This window comes from Eublepharis macularius, chromosome 12 (assembly GCF_028583425.1).
Source record: "Eublepharis macularius isolate TG4126 chromosome 12, MPM_Emac_v1.0, whole genome shotgun sequence".
Taxonomy (NCBI): domain Eukaryota; kingdom Metazoa; phylum Chordata; class Lepidosauria; order Squamata; family Eublepharidae; genus Eublepharis; species Eublepharis macularius.
The window spans coordinates 4,226,089-4,251,063 of NC_072801.1; the positions used below are offsets into that span (position 1 = coordinate 4,226,089).

General features: G+C 46.7%; 1 protein-coding gene across 2 annotated transcripts in view; it reads left to right on the forward strand.

Annotated features, from left to right (window-relative positions):
* LMF1 (lipase maturation factor 1) overlaps positions 1 to 24,975 on the forward strand; it is a 236,380-nt gene that overhangs the window by 192,228 nt on the left and 19,177 nt on the right. For both annotated transcript variants that reach the window (XM_054992834.1, XM_054992835.1), the window contains 3 exons: positions 16,292 to 16,475; positions 21,440 to 21,593; positions 23,505 to 23,688. In XM_054992834.1, coding sequence (XP_054848809.1) covers positions 16,292 to 16,475; positions 21,440 to 21,593; positions 23,505 to 23,688 — 522 coding nt within the window. The remainder of the gene's footprint in view (positions 1 to 16,291; positions 16,476 to 21,439; positions 21,594 to 23,504; positions 23,689 to 24,975) is intronic.

The window sequence follows — 24,975 nt, forward strand, 5'->3', positions numbered from 1 at the left end:
ACTGAGCCCACTTGCAGGGAGGGCGGGATATAAATATAATAAATAATAATAAAAAATAATACCTTGTTTGGTAGCTGCCAGAGCATGTGAAAGAGAATGCAAAATTTGTTCTGGAACTGCACAAAGTGGCAGTTTGTTAATGAAGTCCACCGGAGCTAAGTTAATGAATTTAGTTGGGGAATGTACCTTCCCAGGAATGCATCATAAATACTTACGAATGCTAGTTGATTCTCTCCTCAATCATGGACAGGAGATCTCATCATGGAAGGAGGGAAAGGAATGTGTTAAGTGGGGGTGACTCTGTGAGACCTTTGTTGCTCTGGATTCCTTTACGGGGCTTGGGAAGACTGCAAAACTAATCACCGCTAGTCTCTCCGCATTTACATGCGGCATTCCTTTCATGCCTGGGTCTCCCGGGCAGGACTCAGCAACTGTTAGCTGGTATTCCCCTGGCTGCCATCCAAACTGCCATTCTAAATCCAGAGGCCTGGTGACATTTAATATCACAGGTAGCCATATTAAATGGCTATTAAAGATGGCGGAGGCCGGGCCGACTGCTTACAGTGCACATGGCTTAAAAAGCCAGATAAGCTCACGAAGGACAGGCCTTGCATTAGTCATTACCTGTGTTGACTGAATGGAACCTCTATGTTCAAGGGCAGTGTACCACTGTTCCCCAGGCAAGCAGTAGAAGCTGACTTTGGGCCTTGCGTATGGGTTTCCCAGAAGCATCTGTCTTACATCCTCTTCTCAAACTTCATCCTCTTGACGTGTTTTAGTTTCTTTTCTGTTGGCACTTCTGATAATTTCAAAATATCCCCCTGGGAATCACAAAGTTTGCTTTATCTGCAGCGCAAAAGCTGATTATTTTCCTATGCACAATGTCTTTTCAAAAAGCAGTGATTAGATCCACATGCTGTCAAGAAACAAGAAAATATGGAAAGAGAGATGAAACCAAGAGGGGACAATTAAGTGTTCTTGTAGTTTAATGGGATTATTATTGTTTCTTCTTTTTGTTGGCCATGCCTATAATAACTTTGGAGGGGGACTCCATGTTTGTCCCCCCCTCCGCAATTAAATCCAGATGGGTGACATGTAGGGCACAATCTCTCCCCTCCCCCTCCCCCCCCGGAAGTTCTCCCACACAAGCCCTATGCAATGGAATGGGGAGGTATGTTTTCATTTCCATTGGAGCTTGCGCAGATGTACTTCTGTGGGGATTGTGCGTTCCTTTGTGAGAGGCTGTGTTGTTCAGGCTACAAAATCATCTGGAGCATGCTATTTTTAAAAAAAACATTCACTGGGGTTTCAGGAGTTTGGCTGTCATTAATTTTACATATTTCACTGTACTAATTTATCTCCTTTCCTCTTGCTCCAAAATAAGGACTGCACAGTTAGTTCCTAGCTCACACTTGGTCGCCTATCTCCAACAGAAAGGGAGAGCTTTTGGAGTTGTGAAGTTAGTTTCATTCCCTCTGTCTGAAATAATAAAAGTGTAAAGAAATATTAAAATGACATCTGACTCAGATGTTTTCCAGTGAATATTCATAGTCTAAAACAGGGACAAGGGGATGAGTGTGTGCCAGTTAGCTGCCGTTTGTATCCCCAGTGTCATGTTTTAGAAGCAGTCGCCCTTATTCATTCTAGTAGCAATGAAGTCATGTAGCCAATATGGTTTTGCCATGTGATGTAACTGAGGGCAACTAATGGCACTCAAGATGAGGGCTATGGGTCTTCTTTGCTCCTTAACTATGCTTTGAAGGATATTTTAATGTCCTATGTGGGCTTTCTCTTATGAGAAGTTTGGAAAGCGTTTTTCCCTTACATCAGTCCATGCTGCCAAGTGACATTTCATTGGGATTTTTCTGAGAGAGTGTGTTATGTGCCGTCAAGTCACCTCTGACCTATGGCAACCCCGTGAGTGAAAGACCTCCAAAATGTCTGATCATTAACAGACTTGCTCAGATCTTGCAAACTGGAGGACGTAACTTCCTTTATTGAGTCCAGCCATCTTGTTTAAGGTGTCAGTCCTTGGCAGGTAGATTTCCCAAGTTCTCCACAGCAAACACGCAGGTGTGTTGGGTGAAGTAACTTTATTAGAGATCCATCAAGTTCAAGGTGCTCAGACAACTGAATTGGCAGAAGTGACGTGGACGGGGTCGGTATTGTTAGTCATAGGGAAAGTTCCCGCCATCAGGATAGGGACTGTTGGAGTTTGGGCGCGAAGGAGCTGGGTGGGGGAGATGAAGAGGAGAAGCTAGGTTTAGGCTAGACAGAACAAAGAATGAAATCATCCCAGTTCCCAAGAAAGATACATTTCGAGCCAGCCACAGCCAGCCTTCAAGGACACTTGCTGGAGGCAGCAGGGAAAGAGAAAGTAAATACTTGGAAAATAACCTACTGCCTTAACTTCAATAAGAAACTTCTCATGCCCTCAGAGGACCATCACATAACACAGAATATATTCATGGCAGATATGCAGACAGGCATATATGACATACTGCCCTCCCCAAGAAGGTCTCCTCCCTCACATTGACCCCAGTTTGTTAGGGTACGCTTTGTGAAATTTGTTTACAAGCCTCGGGGCATTTACATCTGAGGCTTTTACCCATTCCCTTTGACTTTCATCAAAATGCACCCAACGAATTAAGTAGAACAGTTCTCCCATTTTAATTTCGAGTCCAGGACTTCTTTCACTTCATAGTGCAGCTGTCTGTCCACTACGAGGGGGGGGGGGGGACTCCGCGGTCTGGATGCCATTTATCAGGTTGGGGAGCTTTCTTCAGGAGGCTGAAATGAAATACATGGGTAAGTTTATCTCTACAATCACCTCATTGGTTATTTTTTTTTACTTGGAATGGACCTAAGAATTTCCACCCCAGCTTTTTATTTGGTTGCTCCCCTCTGAGATGTTTGGTAGAGATGTACACATAGTCTCCCACTTGTAATTCCCATGGAACAGAACTTTTTTTGTCTGCATATTTTTTGCAATCCTCTTTAGCTTTTTCCACGTTTTCTTATTACCCCCCATTGAGTTGTTAATTTAGACCACCATTCTCCCAGATCCCCCTGTCTGTTGGTGCATGGGGTTTTCATAAATGGCATGGCTGTGCCCTCATATCCATGTGCTACCATGAAGGGGGAGGCCCCGGTGGAACTATGCACCAAGTTGTTATAACGATATTCTGCAAAAATTAGGAAATCAGCCCAGTTGTCTTGTTGGTAATTTATGTAGCATCATAAGAACTGTTCCAGCACTTGATTAACTCGTTCGGTTTGTCCATCGGTCTCGGGATGATGGACGTTGCTAATGCCTTGTTCAGTCCCTGCTACTTGCAGTAGCTCCCGCCAGAAGTTGGCAACGAACTGGACTCTTCTATCGGATATTACCTTATCCGAAAATGAGTGCAGTCTGACCACGTGTTGCATAAAGAGGGTGGCTAGTTTCTTTGTGGTTGGAATTTTGGAGCATGGAATGAAATGAGCGTGCTTAGAAAACAAATCAATCACCCCTAAGATTACAGTTCTTCCCTTCAGAGGGGCGGGGGGTCAGTAATAATGTCCATTGAGACCACAGCCCATGGTCGAGAGGGGTTGTAGAAGACCAAGCAGGTTACCCCGTCTACTTTTCCCCATCAAACACACTTGGCAAGTGGATACATACTGAGAAATGTCCCCTCTCATGTCTCCACATGCACAAAGCTAATTTAACAGGTGAAGCCTCTTTGTCCCATTCTGCCCAATGGCATTCAGTTTCAGGAAAAAAAATTGATACATAAGCACAGAGGTGTAATTTCCCATCATCATCTGCTTGCAAAATGCCCCCTCCCCCATTGCAACATCGCTTGCATCCACCTGCACGATAAATTTCCAGTTCTTGCCTGGGGGCCGCAGGACCAGCTCGGAGGTGAATAGGGTTTTTAGATGCTCAAACGCCTCTTGGCATTCCTTAGTCCAACCTAATTTAGCACTGGGCTTTACCCCTTGCAGCCCCTTCCTTTTGGTTTTCAGCAAATTAGTTAGTGGCAAAGAGATCTGGGCAAAGTTCTTTATGAAGGGTCTGTTGAAGTTAGCAAAGCCCAGAAATGATTGCAACTGCCTCCTAGCTTGTATTTTAGTGGGATCCATTTTTAATCCATGCCCCGATATTCTATACCCCAAAAAGTCCGTCCTCTTTGTGGAATTCACACTTGGACAGTTTCACCCGCAGGTGGTTGTCCCTCAGGGTTTTTAGTACCCAGCGCACAAGTTTCACATGGGACTCATAATCTTGTGAATAAATCAACACGTCATCAAGATAAACAACCACGCCCTTGTACAGGTATTTGTGTAATACCTCATTAATTAAATTCATAAAAAACCCTGGCACCCCTTGTAATCTGAATGGCATGACTCTGTATTTGAATTGTCCCAAGGAAGTGTTAACAGCAGTTTTCCATTCATCTTCTTCCCTTATTCTTATTTGGAAGTACGCATCTCTTAAATCCAATTTAGAGAAGATTTTTCCTTGGCACACCACTCCCAGCAAATCTCGGATCAAGGGGAGGGGGTAAGCATTGGACATGGAAATGGCATTAATTCCCCTATAGTCAGTACACAGTCTCAAACCCCCGTCCTTTCCCCCCCCAAAATAACACAAGCACAGCATGAGGGGAACTAGCAGGGTGAATGAATCCTTGTGACAGGTTTTTGTCAATTAACTTACGCAATTCCTCTCGCTCCCCTGGGCTCATTGGGTATAATTTTATTATACTCCCGATTAGACTACTGCAACTCGCTCTATGCAGGGCTTCCCTTGGGCTTCATCCGGAAACTGCAGCTGGTTCAGAATGCAGCTGCACAAATGGTTGCCAGAGCTCCAGTCATGGCACATATAACACCCATCCTCCGCCCGCTGCACTGGTTACCAGTTGAGTACCAGGTCCGGTTCAAGGTTCTGGTGCTGACCTATAAAGCCCTATGTGGACTGGGCCCAGCATACCTTCAAGACTGCCTCTCCCCATATGTTCCCCGGAGGTCACTTTGATCAGCTAATAAGCAGTTGCTGATGGTCCCTGGCCCCAGGGAGGTCCGCCTGGCCTCTACCAGAGCCAGAGCCTTTTCGGTCCTGGCTCTGACCTGGTGGAACTCTCTGTCTGAGGAAACTAGGGCCCGGCGGGATTTGTTATCTTTCCGCCGGGCCTGCAAGATGGAGATGTTCCACCAGGCGTTTGATGGGGGCTAGTCCAGGGGTGGCCAAATGGTGGCTCGCGAGCTGCATGCGGCTCTTCAAGCCTTATTTGGCGGCTCCTGGAAGTTTGCAAGTTCACTCCTCCCCCAGGCTCCTTTAAGGGGCAGAGCGGACCAGCCACTCTCCTGATCTATGCACCCAGCGTGCTTCCTCTTTCTTTCCCAATGCTGGAGCAAGGAAGGGGTGGGCCAGGGCCAAGGACAGCCCACCCTCCCTCGCCATACCGGGCGCTCCTCTGCAGGCACCGAGCTTTGCCAGCCCCACACTCACAACAAGCGCCCAGGAAGGGCACTTGGGGGGAAGGGGAAAGGGAGGAGCGAAGAAGCAGCGAGGAAGCGCCAAGGCAGGACTTCCTGCTTGCTGGCTTACTCTCGAGTAGGCAAGTGTGCAGCTGCTCAGAGCTGCTCATGGCATGAACAAAGCCTGCACCGGGGTGCTTTTGCATGGGTGGAAGCCCCATTCGTTGCACAGAGGACTGGCTCACCCATAAGTGTATGCAGGACAGCTGGGATGGAGGGGCAGAGAGGACATGTGCTTCAGAGGACATGTGCTTGCTTTAAGATTGTGTGGCTCCACTTTTGTGATCCTTCCTTGATTTCTTTCTTTCTTGATTTCTTTCTTTCATCCTTCCTTTCCATTTCTTCCTTTCTTCGTTTCTCTTTCCTTCTTTCCATCTCTTTCCTTCTTTCTATCTTTCTTTCTTTCTTTGTTTCTTTCTTTCATCCTTCCTTCTTTCCATTTCTTCCTTCCTTCCTTTCCCTTTCCTTCTTTCCATTTCTTTCTTTCCTTCTTTCCATCCATCCCTTCCTTCCTTCCTTCCTTCCTTCCTTCCTTCCTTCCTTCCTTCCTTCCTTCCTTCCTTCCTTCCTTCCTTACTCTCTTACTTACTTTTTACTTCTTTCCATATCTTCCTTCCTTCCTTCCTTCCATGCCTCCCTCCCTCCCTTCCTTTTTACTTCTTTCCAAGCCTTCCTTCCTTCCTCTTTTCTTCTTTCCATATCTTTCTATATCTTCCTCCCTTCCTTCCATTTCTTCCTTCCTTCCTTTCTCTCTCTCTGTCTTTCTTTCCATGTCTTTCCATGTCTTCCTTCCTTCCTCTTTACTTCTTTCCATATCTGTTCATACCTTTCCAAATCTCTCTTTCCCTTCTTTCCTTTCTCTTTACTTCTTTTCATATCTTTCCACATCTTTCCATGTCTTCCTTCTTTCCTTTCATGTATTCCTTTACTTCTTTTCATGCCTTCCTTCCTTCCTTGTCTTTCTTTCCTTTTTTCCTTCCTGCTTTCCATATCTTCTTTCTTTTTTTGTCTTTTCCTTCCTTCTTTCCATGTCTGTCTTTTTCTTCCTTTCTGTCTTTCCATGTCTTTCCCTCCCTCCAGTTCCTTTTTTCTTCCTTCTTTCTTTCCACATATTTCCTATTTTCAATAAAACATTGGGGTTGCCAAGTCCAACTCAAAAAATACCTGGGGTCTTTGGGGGTGGATACAGAATACTTTCGAGGTGGTGCCTTGCAAGGATGACATCACTTTTTGTGATGTCACTTCTAGGTCAAAGGTCAGGTGGTAGTCCTTCCGAAGCTCCAACTCTTCTGATGATGTCACTTCCAGCATATTGTGCCAAAGCCCCACCCCTTCCTGTGATGTCATTTCAGGGCACTCCCCCAAACCCGTCTTTTCCTCTGAAGTCACTTCAATGCATCATGTCTTGTGGCTCTCAAACATCTCAGGTTTATGCTATGTGGCTCTTACATTAAGCAAGCGTGGCCACTCCTGGACTAGGCTGTCCTCTCACCGGCCATACCACTGAAGGCCACCCATGCAGGAGCTCACAAGTGTGATGTAAGAGCCTAGACCTGTGCCTAAAATGCTGTATTTTAATATTTATATCCGCCAATTGAGAATTTTTATTGTATATGGAATAGTGTTTTAATGTTTATTTATAATGTTTTTATTGTTTTTAAACTGTATGTTGTTAACTGTATGTTGTCACACCGCCCTGAGCCCGTCTGATGGGGAGGGCGGTTTAGAAATGCAATAAATAATAAAATAATAATAATAATAATTTTCCTTTTGGAAGCTTTTGCCCCGGGATCAGTTCTATAGCACAGTCAGTAGGCCTATGCGGGGGGTGGGGGGAGTTCATCAGCTTATTTCCCATCAAATACTTGGTTCAAGTCCTGGTATTCAGGGGGAATTTGCTCTATCTCTTCCTGAGTTAACAGGGCGCTCTCGGAGAGGTGGGGTGCGTCTGGGCCCCATTCCGGCTTCCATACATGATTTTGGCATCTCCCCCCCCCGCCCCGCAAAACACAGCTCTCCCGCTTTCCACTTCACAAACGGGTCAAGGTCCCATAACCACCGTATCCGCAACACCAAAGGGAACTTGGTGGCGCCACTTACGACAAAAGTTCTGGCTTCCCAGTCATTCCCCATCTCTACTGGGTCAAGTCCAGTTTCCACATTAGCTGGGGCCCCTTTCATTCGCGACCCATCCATCTGCTCAAACACGACGGGATGGTCCAATTTACATACGTTCAGCCTCAACCCGGTGACTAGGGCCAGAGCAATCAAATCCCGGGTCCATCCAGAGTCAATTAACGCCCGCACTCGGATGTGAGTCCCCCTCAGGGGGTTAACTAAAATCACTGGCATGTACAGTAAGGTCCCTTTTGGTCTCACCTCTTGAGGTGCTGGTTCCTTCGTGACCTGTCAGCGGGACCTCCTTACGACAGGTCATTGGCATTTCCCGCCGACAGGGTGGGAGTCTCCTCCTCCTCCTCCAATGGGTCTTCGCTCAACCCCTCCAAACCCTCCGCCGCTTGGAGCCTGGTTGCCACTTCACTTTTTTTCTTGGGGGCTTTTTTGGACGATTTGCCCACCGGGGCTGTGACCTTTTTCATCAATCGGCTCCTCTCCACAGGTTCCCTTCACCCTCCTGGGCATTTGGCGGAAAAATGTCCCACTCCCCCACACTGTAGGCATAGGCCCTTCTTCATTCGGATGGCTTGCTCCGTATCCGGGGAGCGAAGGCTGAGGGCTCTCCTCTCTCTCCTCCCTGCTCCGGAAAGGGGTTTCTTGGTTGCCCCCTGATGCTGCATCTTCAACAGCTTTACTACTTGGTCTCAGCTCTCCACCTCTCAGGCCAGCTGGATCCATCCCAGCAGGGTTCTGGGGTCATCTTGTACCAAGGCTTTGGCTACTAAATCAGAGTTTAGCCTGACCCGGAAAAATGCAATCTTGATCCCCTCGTCCAGTCGTGCACCTTTGCTGCATACTGCCTGAATTCCACTGAGTATTCACGCATGAGCTGATTGCCCTGCTGCATGCTTTTCAGTTTGGTTCTTGTCTTCTCCTCCTCGAGCAGGTTATCAAATTGAGCCCTTAACGCTCGTATGAATGTATTGAGATTCTGTAGTTCTGGGGCCCAGGCCTCGTATATAGTGACATACCACTCAGCTGCCGCGCCACCCAAACTGGACGCCAGGTGGATTACCTGGCTGTGTTCATTTGGGAAGGTGTGGCCCCACTCCTGGAAAAATTCCATTGCTTGCACGATGAAGAAACCTAGCTCTTTGGGGTCCCCCTCAAAATGAGCGTCCAGTTTACACCTCCGGGGGCAGGGGGCAACCAGCGCTTCTTGCAGCAGTGGGGTGGCCGGGTGGCAGCCTGGCAGGTTGGCAGGCACAGCTCTCGGTGGTAAAACTGGTGGGGTTGTCCAGTCTCCTTGGTGGGATCCGCAGCAGCGCAGCTGCCTTCTGTGGCACTGGTACTGTATCCAGTCCCCTTGGCAGGACTACAGTTGTTTCTTCTGGTCCGTGGCCAGCAGGTATTCCCCCCGGTGGCCAGTGATGCATCATCTCCTGGAACCTTCTCATCACCTGGGCCATTTCTCTCTTAAGAAGATCCAGTTCCCCCTGCACAACCTGTAACTGTCCCCGGATGGGCTGCTGCTCATCCACGGAGTCGAAGACTTCAGAAACGTTCCCTCCATTCCCAGCTCATCCTCCTCCTGGGGGTTAGCCCAAGCTTCGGGTTCCCACTGGCTCGACTGCCTCTGGGGAATGGACCCATCTAAGGCTGCTCTCATCCACCCCTGTGTGAGTCCAGATAGTGCCAATAAATCACATCTCATTACTTCCATTTCCTGATGGAGGGTTGACACTGGGCTGACTTCATCTTCCCTTGGTCCCAGATCAGCTGCCTTGTCTGGGGAGTCTCTATTGAGGAACAAACTTCCCTGACAAATATTCTTCCAATGCCTCCTTTTCTCGCCCCCCTCTGCTCCCAACGTCTGTAGCTCCGGGGGGAGGGGGGTTACAGTGCTCCATGGCAGGTAACTGTCTCGGTGAAAAAGTGAGCTAACTCGATGCTCCACCCTCGCGGCCCATTCTGTCATCCCTTCCTCCATCGACACGGCGGTGGCTGCACGGAGCCCACGCAGCTTTGCGGGGTCTTTGGGATGGTTTGAAGTTTCATCTGGTTTCTTGGGAATTCCTGCTGCAGGGTGCCCTGCCATTATGGAGGGGGCCTTGGTTGCGGTCCTGGTTCCAGAAGTTGGGACTTCTACCAAAATGTTAGTCCTTGGCAGGTGGATTCCCCCAGTTATCCACAGCAAACACACAGGTGTTTTGGTTGAAGTAACTTTATTAGAGATCGATCAAGTTCAAGGTGCTCAGACAGCTGAATTGGCAGAAGTGATGTAAATGGGGTTGGTGATGTTAGTTATAGGGAAAGTTCCTGCCATCAGAATAAGGACTGTTAAAGGCTTGGGTGCAAAAAAGCCAGGGGGTGTGTGAAAGGGAGAAGCTAGGTTTAGGCTAGACAGAACAAAGAATGAAATCATCTCAGTTCCCAAGAAGGATACATTTCGAGCTGGCCACAGCCAGCCTTCAAGGACATTTGCTGGAGGCAGCGAGGAAAGAGAAAGTAAATACTTGCAAGATAACCTACTGCCTTAACATCAATAAGAAACTTCTCATGCCCTCAGAGGACCAGTACATAACACAGAATACATTCATGGTAGATATGCAGACTGGCATATATGACATTAGGTCTTTTTCTTTTCCTACTACCTCCCACTTTTCCTAGCATTATTGACTTTTCCAGAGAATCTTATCTTCTCATGATGTGACCAAAGTACGAGAGCTTCAGTTTTGTCATTTTAGCTTCTATGGAAAATTCAGGCTTGATTTGATCTAGTACCTGCATATTTGTCTTTTTGGTTGTCCAGGATATCCGCAGAACTTTCCTCCAGCACCACATTTCAAATGAATCAATTTTCTTCCTGTCAGCTTTCTTCACTGTCCAACTTCCACATCCATACATAGTAATGGAGAATACTATAGTTTGGATTATCTTGATCTTGGTTCCCAAAGAGACATCTTTATCTTAAAGGATCTTCTTTAGTCTCTCACAGCTGCTCTTCCAAGTCTCAGTATTCTTCTAATTTCTTGATTGCAGTCTCCCTTTTGGTTGATGATTGAGCCAAGGAATAGAAAATCTTGAACAATTTCAGTTTCTTCATTGTCAACTTTAAATTGTGTAATTCCACAGTACTTTTGTCTTCCTGATGATCAGATGTAATTCTGCTTTGACACTTTCTCCTTTAACCTTCATCAATAGTCATTTCAAGTCTTCACTTTTTTCTGCCAGTAATGTGGTGTCATCTGCATATCTCAAATTGTTAATGCTCCTTCCACCAGTTTTCACTCCACCTTCTTCTAGGTCTGATCTCTTTTCTGAGAGAGCATGTGAAATAGAGATTAGAGTGCCTCTCTGAGCTCCTTGGAGGAAAGAAAATCAGGGTAAAAGTACACTAGATATCTTAGAAACATTTTGTTGAAATTCAGTGCTGCTTCTGTGCCGTTTTGATCTGGTCTTGTGTGTGTGTGTGTGTGTGTGTGTCTTGCCTAAAGAATGGACTAGTAGAAAGATTCCTTTGCTTTCTCCAGAATCTAAATAAGGCCAAGTGCAAACAGGCCGTGATAGAAGGTAATCCAAGTTCAGCCTGCACTAAAGCCGTTGGAGTGCCACGAGACAAAGATAGAATTCTCTTTAAAAAGATTTTGGAGTGGTTCGTGGGTCAAAATCAGATGTTCATTCTGACCCCAAATCTCTGCACTATGTAGAAGTTGTAGGATGGCCTTACATTGGAATCCTTCCTTTGAGCTGTAAAATTTTAAGATGGCCCCTGTAGTTGTCAAAACTGAGGCTCTTATTATTGCCAAGTGGACTTTCCGTAACAGAGTTTCACTAAACATAACCCCAAGATACCTAAAGGTTCTACATTGTTCATTGGGATTGTCACCTGCTGACCATTTACATCTTCAAGATTTCTTCCCAAAGACAGTTAATTTGGTCTTGGCAAAGTTGATATTTAAAGCCTCGCCCTTACAGAAATAACCCAGTTTGTACAAGCTGATACAGGTTAAGGACAGCAACACCATGTCATCTGCATATAGGAGGACTGACGCTTTCCGACCACCCAAGGATGGTGGAAAGATCTCAGGGCCTGATAAACTTAGAACAATATTGTTTAGATACAGGTTAAAGAGCAAAGGGGCCCAAACACACCCCTGTTAATCCCTTCCCCGGGAAATCAGAATCTCCTGCCTTAACTCTAGCAAATATATTGGAATGAAATTCCTGAATCAGGAACAATAGAAGCTTGTCTATATAGTTTTGTCCGCAGTTGATTCCGATCTACTGAATCGGATGCAGAAGTTAGATCCCCAAATGCTCTGAAAATGGCCTTGGTGAGGCCCTTAATACTATGTTGAGCCAGCTAGTAAAGAGTAAGGCCTACCATATCCATAGTGCCTGCCTACCCCTTTCCTGAACCTGCTTGTTCAAGATGGGTAACATTATTGGAAAAACTATTAGAGGCATCCTCTGTCTGAGTGCTGAATGGTTTTACTCATTATTGGAAAGATTCTACAGGGCCAGTGGATGGTCTGTGACAGTGAATGTGAGCTTCTTGTGTCTACCGTCTTCCTCTAATAATCTGCAGTTACGTTTCAAATGCAACTAAACTTCATATGGACCTGTAAAAGATGTCTATGGGCATTTTTTGCCATCGGGAGCTTGTGCACCAGGACAGGGGAGAGAAACATAAGGCATAAGTGTTTGGGGGCTTAAGGAGCAGGGCAACTCCCTCCCCCCCCCCAAATTAATCTGGCGAGAGCCATGAATCCACAGTATTTCATATCACACTTCATAAAACTCCAGTCATAATCCATAAAACTGACATTATTAGATTTAAAAAAAACCCAGCTCCTCCTTTCAGGCCCTCGCTCATTAGACATTCTGTAGTTTTATAACCTTACAATTCCCACCCAATTACCATGATTAATACTGTGTCTTAATAAAAGAAATCCTTCATGATGCAGGGAGTGTGTGGCTTGCTGTGATTCACAGCCCTGCAAACCTGTCTTTGCTGCCAGGGCTCAGGGTCGGGGGGTATTTCTAGGCCATCTTCATCAGAGAAATGTCTGCTGCGGCCAAATGCCATCTTCCCCCAATCCCAGTTCAGAGCCGTCTGTGATGAAGATACTGGATATGATCCAATTGTGCAAGACCACGAATGTCCCACATTGTATTCTAAGTGTTTTGCTCATAGATGAGTGTCGTTTTGGTCATGGGGTGTAAAGGTAAAGGTTTTGGGGCCCGGGGCCCACATCTAGAAGGGAAGCCAACTTCCTTCCTGTCTGTTTGCTGTTTTTATCCTTCCTTTCCTACTAGGTGCTCGGAGGGGCCTACATGGTTCTTCTCTTGTCTCTTTTACCCTCTGTGACAACCCTGTGAGGTAGGTTTGGCAGTGATAGAAATGACTGGTTCAAGGGCATCCACCAAACTTCTTGGCTGAGTGGGGATTCGAACCCATGTCTCCCAGACCCTAGTCCAGCACTGTATCCACTGCTGGAATCATTGTCATTATCCACCATTAGTGGAATTCGGTGTTGAAGAATACATCCGCTGTTTGATGGATTAATCTTTGGCCTTCCTGTGGATAAAAGGATGCTGCAAAAATTACATTTTTTAAAAAAAAGAGGCACATAACCAATTTCAGAAGACAGCCAAAAATAGTACGCCAAGGGAGGTCCTTCTCAGATAGAAAAGAGTCCAGTAGCACCTTTAAGACTAACCAACCTTACTGTAGCATAAGCTTTCGAGAATCATAGTTCTCTTCGTCAGATGTTGCATCTGATGAAGAGAACTATGATTCTCGAAAGCTTATGGTACAGTAAAGTTGGTTAGTCTTAAAGGTGCTACTTTTTTGCTACCACAGACTAACACGGCTAACTCCTTTGGACCCTTCTCTGATAGCATTTTTCACTTCAAAACCATTTTCTGCTCAGATCCGTCCAGGGACATCATTGCACTGAGTTACCCACCCGCTTGCAAGAGCTGTCTGAATTGGACCAGTGAGCATGTGTGGGGGAAGGTGGTGTGGAAGGTTCCTAATTCTACCCTTGTGTCAAAACCTCGGAGGCCAGATTAGTATTATTTTTCAAACCTTGCAGATTTTTTTTGACAGCTGGTAGAAATAAGATTCTCGGACTTCTGGCTTCTAAGTAATAACAAGAGGAGAATCATTACCAAAAAGGAAAGGAAAATAGAATGGACCACCCAGTTGCTACATGTAAAGCAGTAAAGTGATCGTGCGTCAAAGAGGCAAACTAGGGAATTATTTTCTTAAAATTGCCTCAGTATTGCAAGTATGGGAAGGAGGTGGGGTGGGGTCGAATAAAGAAACTGAGAGACGTTAACTGCTTAATATTCCCCAAATGTTAAGATGAATTTGGATTGGTATAAGGTGTTCAGGCCTTTTCTTAAAATTTAAGCATTACGGGTCACGTGCATACGTGTAATTGCTGTCAAAGCACTAACCTTAACAGCGTAAATAATCCCCTCTGGCCAGCAGCCAAGCAGACAAAATATCAGAGCCCCGGTGATCCTATTTTTTAAATTATTTTCAACATTTGCATTAGTCCTGTTCTCTTCGGAGAGGACGAGGGTGTTGGCCTTGCACCAAGAGCCTCAGACTTGTGGACTGGGCGGCCGTGACAGCAGTGCTTGGTGCCTGCCCCCTCCTCCAGCACTGGCTAGGGGAGCATTTCTTTCTGCCTGCTGCAGCCCATTCCAGCTTCCTGAAAGGGATTCAGGGATCCTGGGCCATTTCCAGACGGCTTACATGCCTCCGGAACGTTGTGCCATCTTGCGGGGAAAACGTGACGTCGCGCAAAACTCACGCGAGAAAACGCGATATTTCGTGTTTTCCCCGCAAGATGGCGCAACGTTCTGGAGGCAGGTAAGCCATCTGGAAATGGCTCTGGACTGGAGAGCACGGCACCTAGCTTTGGACGCGGCAGCAGCCGGCTTCATCCCGGATGGCTTGTTGGGGATTTCTAACCTGCTTTGTCCACAGTTTATGGCAGTACTGTCCAAAGTTGGCCGGGTTAAGAAGTGGGAAACCCCAAGGGGCAAGGCCATGTTGCCGATCTTGGGGCCTTATTCAGACCTCGTGGGAGGTCTTCCCCAGGTCACTCAGAAATTGAGGTGAACAAGGGGGGTAAGCAGAGCCGTTTCCAGATGGCTTACCTGCCTCCGGAATGTTGCGCCATCTTGCGGGAAAAACGTGAAATATCGCGTTTTCTCGCGCGAGTTTTGCACGACGTCACGCAAAACTCACGCGAGAAAAAGCGATATTTTGCGTTTTCCCCGCAAGATGGCGCAACATTCCGGAGGCAGGTAAGCCGTCTGGAAACGGCCCAGGTTCTATTTAGTTATGATTCTGCTTCTTCCAGACCGAACTGAGTATTGTTACACACAGCAAGAAGAGTCAGCATTCACCATTTTCCCCAATGTTGTTATTATTTTTAAAAATTCTGCAGGAATAAATTTTAAAAAACTGTAGGTTGTAATTTTAGAATGGCATTCTTCCAGGAAGAAAACATTTTTTTCCAGCTGGAAAGTGGTTAATTACATTATTATTTTAAAACAAATTCTACAAAAAATAAAAAGAAGAAACTGCTGGCAATTGAAAAACCATTCCAGGTCTGTGGCTTCAGATTTCTGACATTACAAGTCAGCAAACTGATGCAGTCACATGGAACCCCCAAATCAAAGGGGGAATTCAGCAGAGATCCTGTAAACTCCCATATTGTTTACCCATACAAAAGACTGCCGACATTGGATGAGGCCACCCCATTGGACCAGCCACTTCAGTGGACCTTTCATCTCAGGATAAGCATGCTAGGTTTAGTCATGTCAGGCTATGGAGGACAGGATATGGTAGGCAGATCCCTGCACCTTTGCAGCAAGACACAGGCTCTTGGTTAAATGGGTTTTTATTCAGAAATCAGATCATTTGCATATATATGTCCATAGAACTACTCAGAAGCAAGGTAAGCATCTAAGCAGCAAGAGTTAAAGTTGATAGGCGTGACATCATGTGAGAGAGACTTCTCTTTTACCCTTCTGGTTTACTCCTTTCTCCCCCCTCCCAATCATAAACAAGGTTTTGGCGCTCTCCTAGTGTGAGAACGTTCCACATATTTGTAATACCAAGTTGAGTCACTAGGAAACAAGACACAGCAAAGTCTGAGAGGGAGTACAAGATCAGAAGCACTGGAAGCTGTTACAGTCCATCAGATAAACACCTGTGGAAGCCTGTGGAAGAAATAGTTATAACACTGGTAAAATGACATTGAGTTACAGCAGGATACATTGGTTCGGCACAGAGGGATCATTAACATCGGCGTGGATGGGGCTCAGACATGACAAGTATCCTGATAAAAGCAGAGAACATATTGGAGGTCACCTACGTGTGACCACCGAACCAAATAAAGCCCATGGGGAGATTGTGGAAGGGAATGGCCGTGGTCCAGGAATGTGGAGACAGGACAGGGGGTTGAAGCCTCCTATTCTGGACTGTTCGCAGACTGGATGCTTTGTAATAAGTTGTTTCTGATCAGGAATCTTTCTGCTTTGTCAGTGTTCACCCTGCATTTTCTCAGTCGTTCCCTCAGGCTGACAATCTCCCCTTCTTTTCCCTCTTCAGGCGCTTCTCATCATTAGCGGGAACCTGAGCTTCCTGAACTGGTTGACCATGGTGCCCAGCCTTGCCTGCTTCGACGATGTCTCCTTGGGGTCTCTTTTCAGCTCCAGAGGAAAAGGCATCAAGGCCCGAGTGTTGGAGACGCAAGATAAAGCAGCAAAAGAAAAAGGAGCGCCTTTGCGGTATGGTAAGTCATTCTTGTAGGGCTCAAGCAGTACGTTGGTCAAGTGTCAGAAGGAATGGATCCTTAAAGTCCCGTCAAACACGCACAGAAATTACCCCCATGCTTTCAAGGTTTCTGATGCAGTCGTGAAGACTAGAAACTTGGTCTTTTGGAGAGAACAAACTCTGGACCTTTGCAGAGTTCTTTAGCAGCTGCCATACAAGTTGCAGCAGAAGTTTTACAGCATTGTGTCTACACTCAGTTATCCTCCGTTGAGATGCAGAGAAACGTAAATATGACAGCCCTGTCACAGGACCCCAGAGGCAAATTCACAACAGGTGGCCCTGGGAAATGGAAGCGTTCAGCCGGTGGCTTCCTGGCGCAAAGCATTAAATTCTTCTTTGTAGTTGTTCTCTCTGTCCTTTCGTTCCTCGCAACATGCCAAATCCTGGTCTTCCGAAATACACTTCTCCTTTCGCAGACATAAGCAAGGGATAGGACCTCCCTTTGGAATCAGATTGATTCTCCCAAAATATTCTCAGACTAAACAGTTTATCAGGGCTTCAGAAAGGCTTTAAACAAATGTGGCCCCCCTGCAGAGATAGGAGAGGAGCGATTTGTGTTTTCCCTTTGAGTCTCATTTGTTGACTTTTAATGGTTTTTTTTTAAAGGCAGGATGCAACATGGGTCAGCTCTGCTTATTTGTCTGATTCTTAGTAACTTTGGATCCCTTTTCAGTTACCATATACAAAGCTTGCAGCTGTATCAGAGCCTTTCGAGAAAACTGTGGCTCTCTTGGGTACCTTTACACATACAGAGAAAGTTGAAATAATAAATAACAATGATATACATTGTAAAGGGAAATGGGAAAGAAAGTAATCCCTTAGAAGGGATATGGAGAAAAGGACAAGTTAGGGGAGACAAAAAGTATTCTGCTTTCTCCCTTCTGTATTGATCCTCTCATCTGTCTTTAAGACATTTGCTGTCAGTTTCTTAAACTTCAGAAGTTGGAATGTTCATAAACATTCTGAACCAATAACTTGAGGGGGGGGGTCTTACTTCAGTCTACTGAAGGTTTGAGCCAAAAGCTACAGAGATTTCAAACATACTTATTTCTGTTCCTGTTGCTATCTTGTCTAATCTTGCAGGTAAATTGGCAAAACCCACTATTTTTTTCCTGCGTATTTCTGTGTTCTGTGCATTTATTTATATTATTTATAGTCTGCCTTTCTCAGTGAGACTCAAAGTAGATTCATAGTTCATATTGACTCATATTATAAATATAAGTCAATATGAACTATGGCTGGAATGTCTCATAAACAATACAAAAGGCTACAGCAACTGTTAGTACGCAGTAGTATAGTATGCAGTCCCTATCCTTTCCCCCAAAGTATCTCTCAGAACAATTTTAATACAGTATAGCCCTTCTACCTGCATAAAAAAACCCTCCTGAAAAATATAGTTTTGCAAAGTTTGGGGAAAGCCAGGAGAGTGGGAACCTCCCTTACCTCATCAGGCAAGCCATTTCACAAGGTGAGGGCCACAACAGTGAATCTCTGTGTGCAGGCAGTCGTTGATTTTGCCCATGTGCAAGGTGGTACCTGCAGAAGGTCTTGTTCAGATTATCCAAAGTTGGCTTGGATTTAGCAAATAACTAAGCCTGCTTGGGCCCTTTCTGATTTAGCTTGTATTGTGATTGCGTGTCATGATTAGACATAGGCACGAACCAAAAAAAATTAACGAACCAGTGGTTCGTGGTTCAGTGCCAACAACGATCCCAAAGTCGCGAACTGCAATGAACATTTTCCATTGCCAAACCAGTTCGTGGTTCGCGGGGCACGGAACGGCCCCCGTGGCACTTAGAGAGCCCATATTCCCGGGGGGTCTTTTGCAGGCTCTCCTACAGCCATCACCCAAGTTTGGACAAGATTGCAAAAGGGGTCTTGGAATTATACCCTCTCCAAACCAAGGCCCCCAGGAAACTCTCACTCGACACAATTAGAGCCACCGGTTGACGTTGGCCCAGACCTCTGTCCCACTCCACTGCTCGCTGAAAGTGAAACCCAGCCTGGGAGCCCACAGCTATTTATAAGCACAGGTCCCATTGAGCAATGTAGGAGGTCTGTGTTTGGCCATCAGAGATGCCTATCAGGGTTTGCAGGGATGAGATTGGAGTGCCCTTAGCTACAGAACACCCCCTTCCCCCTCCCTCCCCTGGGTGTCTTCTCCAAACTTGTAATTGCTTTGCAGCTCTGTGGTTGGAAGGAAGACCTGCCGATCAAGGTAAGCTGGGCTTCCATTCAGGTTTCCAGGGTGACAGAAGGAGCGCAGACAGAGTTCAGGCATTCCCCCTGCTCCGTTGCTAGGGGAATAGATTGCTGACACCTGACTGCCTTCCTGAACCACGGCCGAACGCACCAAACCAGGCCTCTCCCGAACACTGGTTCGTTGGCCATGGAAAATCACGAACTGCCAGATCATGATCGTGCAATCGCCAATTTCGTTGGTTTTTGAAGTTTGTAACGTGGTTCGTGCCCATCTCTAGTCATGATCATCAGAGCCAACAGAGCCGTTTGGTCAGCATTCAAAAAGCTCAAATGCGTTCACCACAGAAATATCAAATCTGTGTAGGGTTGCCAGTCCCCCACTGGGGCAGAGGATCCCCCGCTCCACCCTCTACCTCCTGCCCCCGCTTTCCTGACTGGCGGGGGGGAACGCACCTCCTTGGATGCACTCCCGGGTGGCGCTGTGTGCCCCTGCACACCGCAGCGGCCAGATTTGTGACATCATCATGCAGGCCAGGAGCGCACACACAAGGAGAAAGCTAAAACATAGGTGCCAGGCCTCTGATCTCCCACCTGGCAACACTACCTCTGCATGCGCAGAAATGCGTTAATTGCAATAAACTTCCCCCCAACACGCTGCTAGCAATTCTCTAAAGAAAGAATTATTAAGATAATCATAGAAATAAAGAATTTTATGGGCAGAAATTGTGAGACTCCTCCTGGGGGTGGGATTGCTTCACGGATTGCCGCTGTGGTCCACTGGGTCCTGTGACTTGTCGCCACCCAGTGTATGGCCACCTCCCAGCCAGTGCTGAGTCTGAAGCCTCACCCTCTAGGCAAGGACAGATGTGGACAGGGACGAGGAACAGAGGCGGCTTCACCCTTCAATATTCCCTTCCCTGCCCTAGAGGCTTCTCTTTGGTATGCAGAGACAGGCTTCCTTTCTCCTCCCCTGCCAGCGATCTGGAGCCCCTTATATCCCTCCCTCCTAACAGGGGATACCCAGCCCTGCCCCCAACGTGCCCATCCCAAGGGTGAGGTGCAACACCTGGGGCCAGTCCAGCATGACAGCCACCCACCCACCCACCCCCGCCTCTCTCCTGCTTTGGCAAGGCGGCCTGTGCCTGGCCTGGTCCCGCCTCCTCATTTGGGCCGCTGTCCTCTCTTCTGCCCGACAGAGGATGAGATGGGCTGCAGGCCTCAGTGTACCCGTACTCCTTGCCAGTGGCCCAAGGCGCCCTGCCTCCAGGCTACAAACTGCCATGGCTAGCCTTGCCAAGGCGCTGGATGATGACATTATGGCTGGGCACTCTCGTCCTGGCTGCGCTTCTGCCGCAACTGAAGCCTGGCTGCATACCAAGGCTCCCCACTGCAAGTTGCTGCTGCCTCCTCCAACGCCACACTCCTCCTCCTGGCCCGGAGAAGGGCGAGTGTGACCATGCAGCTTGGGGCTGGCACATGCTGCCGGGGACTCCGGGCCAAGCCGTGGTGCTGGCCCGCCAGTCTCCGTGTTGTCCAGGTTGCGCCACAGCGCCAGTCCCAAATCCAATCAGAAATGTTTTCCTTACAGGCTGGTGTCCCTCTGCATCTGTCCGTGCGTCTCACACAGCTTCCTGGGAATCGTAGTTTATTCCTCCTTCTTATTGTGTCATTCAAATAAATTATTTTAATATTTTTACTATAAAAATAATAAATGGGTGCATTGCACATGAAACCCACAAAGATAACTAAACTGTACAAGCATCCCAACCAGCCTTACTGGGGATAAACTTACTCACCGCAGTTGCTATGTAACTGACAAGTTGCTTGGTTTAGCGGTAGCGTTGGTTGGCAAACAGCGAGACGAACCAATCCGAGGCTCGGTTTGCAAGTGGGTCATAGTATCCAAAAACATTCACCACAAAAATTCTCAGCTCATCTACAAATGATGCTGTTAAATGGACATCATGTTTTATCCAATTTGGAACATTGATACTGAGCCCTTTAGCATTAAGACTCAAGTAATAAAATTTTGTATTCAGTTTCTCTGAAACCAAACAGTCAGTTACCAGTGTTTAGGTTTGCATATTGGTTTTGAAGTCAAAGACCTAATTAGGTTTTGATGGGATAAATAGACCCAGTCATGCCACTGGGACTTCAGAATTTGCTAAAATGGGTTCATAATTGGACCTCAAATGCAGAATTTCTTTTGGTGCCCCCTTAAAGTTGTCCGGAGGAAAATCCATCCCAACTAAGAGAGAAAGCAGATGATTCTTCGAAGGCCGGCTGTGATTTCTTTGCCTCCAGCCTTTTTATAATGTAGCATTTTAGACATTCTTCTTGTTAGCCCTTTCTCAGACTATTTAGAGAAAAGTAGATCCTTGGCAAGATATTCCAAGGCCCGTTGCCTGAAATCCTGCAGTGTCTATTTGTGAAGTATCATTTGTTTTTCTGGTTGGCTTTGAGGGGAACCCAGGTCAGTCTGCAAAAAGTCCCTAGGATGGTGGCATGAGGGAACTTGGCCCTCTGACCTAGTGGGTTGCTGTAACACAAGATAAATGCCTGTTAATGCACGCTCTTTTCTTCCCCAAGCACTGTTATATTTTGATCAGCTCTTCTCCAGAACCGTTTGAGCTTATTAAAAGTTGATTGAGTAGCCCTGCTGAAAAGCAACACAACTTCCTTGTATTTGTGTGTGTGGTTTCAAGTTTGTCTTTTCCACAGGCTGCTACATCCGCAGAGTTGTGAACATATCCTTTGGGGTCCTGATCGCTTTTCTGAGCGTCCCAGTGGTGGTGAATCTGCTGAGCTCCCGCCAAGTCATGAATACTTCCTTCAACCCTTTGAGGATAGTCAATACCTACGGAGCATTCGGAAGGTATGAATCTTGTCGGCCGAAGACAAACAACTTCTGTCTATATGCCAGGGGATCCATCATTCTCTCTCTCTCTCTCTCTCTCTCTCTCTCTCTCTCTCTCTCTCTCTCTCTCTCTCTCTCTCTCTCTCTCCATTAAGGGTGCCATTTTAAATTTTATAGACAGAGAGAGGGGCTTGGGGTGAGGGGGTGGAACCTTCTTTACCTTAGGGACCACATTTTCCTTTTTTTTTTTAACCTTAGCATTGTTTGATTAAATCTTCCTAAATCTGCATATGAATCATTCAGTTAATTAGTTAAAACACATATGATTAGTTAACAATGGGTTTTGGGTTTTTTTAGTTGATCCATAGTCCTAAAGAAGGTGATGCAAAAATCGCACTGGTTTAGTTCTAAAAAGACAACTTAAGGAATTCAGTTTTTCCTGGTGTAGGATTTGGGCTACCTAAGTACGGGATCTAAATCTGGAAGCCTGGCTGGCAGGATTTTTATTTTCTTTTTTCAACGTCCTCCGCCATGAGACCGCATGTGAATTGGAGCTCACGCATGCAGTTAGATCGATCCTCCAGCTTCCTTTGCAGCAAGCCAAAACAGCTTTTTGGCCTAGGTATAAAAGCGAGGTTCCTGACAGACTCTGGTCTTTCACACTGCAAAACCTCAGCCTGTTTTCTGCAATGTAACCAAGTCTTTGGCAATGACTTGGAAAGGGATTTGGGCAAACCTACCTCTCCTTGCGCCGTTCAGCTGATCTTGGCTTTTTTGGAGCTGTGGGAGTTTGTTTTCCTTGGGCTGTTGTTTCTCGTTTCGCGACCCACTCTTTAAAAAATCTTGCCTTGCTTGGAGGCAACCTGGTTTCCCTTCGACAGTTACCAGAACCCTTCAAGCATGTGATGAAACACTGCTATTATGCATCTGTAATTCCAGCCTATGTAAACCAATAAAAAGAGGATTGCAGCCCATAATGAATATATGATTATGTGAAAGTTGACATATTTTGAATAGCACAGTAGGAACATGCTTTTTATTAGTAATTTGGTGTCTCGGATTTACGGCCTGCATGTAAGCGTTGGGCAGCCGGCCATTGCTTATAACTCAGTCCACTGTGCAAGAGTTCCAGAGAATCTATAGAACTGTCAGTTGCAAGGATTCGGAATGGCCCGTTTAGAGGAAGATGCCTGGTGCTGAACAGAAGCAGGCTGTTCAGCCAAAAGATGGCAGTCCAGAGGCCTTGGTTGGCTCAGGCTGAAGGTTCATCTGGTCTAGCTTTCTGTTACTGCCTCACGTCCTTTGACCTCCACTGTCTATTGCTCAGAGGTATTACTTTCTTCAGGCATGGAAAGACTCTGCTTCTCTGGCTGTTGATAGACCTGTGAATATGCCTCTTTCTAGCAGCTTCCTTCTGTAGTCAGTGAATTCCAGAAGGCGATTCAGTGTTACAGGAAGAAATGTTTCTTCTGTTTGTCCTAACTTCTCTTGGTCAGCTCTACTGTCTAGCAATCAATTCTGATGTTGCCAGGGGAGGGTGGGCAAATTTTATCTGTGCAATTACTCCATATAGTTCATAGTTTTTCAGTCGCCAGTGTTTCTTCAGTAACTTTCTTTTCTGACCCCAACCTCCAGCATTTAATTAATTTATTTAAAATATGTCTACCCTACAGTTTCTAGAATCTGCCTGAGGTGGTTGTCCTCTGGGGGAATGTGAACTAACCTCCCAGCGTCGCCTTCTGCTTACCTGCTTTGCACCTGCACAGGTGCACCTTCCCTCTAGGATCTCACTCCAGCACCTCCTGTGATTTTTCCTGCCGCTTGGGGACACCTTCCCTCCTGCTGCCATTATGAGCTGCAGGACTTTGGGTTTGGAGCTGGGCTGTTCGTGGGTTCAAAGAATAACTCCCTCCGCCCCGTCGTTTGCAGCATCACTAAAGAGAGAACTGAGGTCATCCTTCAAGGGACTTCCAGCCCGGATCCCAATGGCCCGGCTGCGGTTTGGGAGGAGTACGAATTCAAGTGCAAGCCGGGGGACCTGCGCCGGAGGCCCTGCTTCATCAGTCCGTATCACTATCGCCTGGACTGGCTCATGTGGTTTGCTGCATTCCAGGTGTGTATCTGACTGAGCTCTGAGACTTGTGCCAGATGTTGATTCCAGAAACCTGTGATACCTGGATGGAAGTCCGAGGCTTACTGGCTCATCAGGTGGGCAAAATCCAGGCCGTACTTCACAGCTGAGGCATAGATGCCAATCTAAAGGGCACCTCCCAGAAAGACCTCTAACCCAGAGTGTGAAATCATGTCACTGTAGCCCTGTAGGATGCCCATCCAGCGCCAATGGCACCTTGGGGGGGGGGGGGAGAGAGAGCTACACGCCTCTTTCTGCCTCGAGGCTGTGATCCGGCTTTCCTCAGCTCACGATTCAGAGGACCTTAGCATCCTTGTTTTAGAAGCTGGCATCTTAAGTAAGGCCTCAGCTGCAGGTGGTCAAGACCCAGAGACGTTTCTAGTAGCCCCTTCCAGTGTTCTCTCTGTGCTACACTAGAAACGTGCCCTCTGTTTCCTCTCTGATGCTCCTGTTCTTCCCATGAGGATGCCAGCTCATCCACCCCCCCACCCCACCCCGAAAACTTAAAAGAAAGAAACCCTCACATGCAGGTTCAGGGAAGACGAAAGGTAGTACTTCTTCACACAAAGAGCAATTAACTTCTGGAGACCTCTACTGTTTCAGGAATGTACTCATGGCCTTGCATTGGGTTGATTTCAAATTAGATAGATTAATTGAGGATAGGCCCAGCCACACTGAGCCAGTGTGGTGCAGTGGTTAGAGCGTTGGAAATCCCCACTCTGCCATGTGAACATGCTGGGTAACCTTGGGCCAGTCACATACACACAGCCTAACCTACCTCACAGGGGTTTTTTGAGGATAAAACGGAGGAGAGAAGAATGGTGCAAGCCCCTTTGGATCCACATTGGAGAGCCTTGGAGGCTCTCGGAGAATTTCGGAGGCTCTCGGAGGCTGGGCAGCCTTTGGGAGCTTCAGAGACCACTTGGAGACCTTTGGAGGCCTTTTGGAGGTTGTTGGGGTTTGCATAACAACAGAACTGCAGCTGTTGGTTTTTGTATAACAACAGAAGAGATGGCCTGGACTTGGTTGAGCCCCTGGAACAGCTGGAGAAGCCTCGGAGTTGCTGGCCTCGAAGACGGTTGAACTACCGGCTTTAGAGTCGGGTTGGGAAGTGAATTGGTTCACATTACAGAGGCGGGTGATAGGCTTCCCTGAAGCGGATTAAATTGTTGTTCCCTGAGACTGAAGGATTATAATTACTGCACCACCCTGTTTAATTGTGGCTTTAAAGTAAGAAAAAAGAGAGAGAAAAGAGGGGGGGGGAATTAG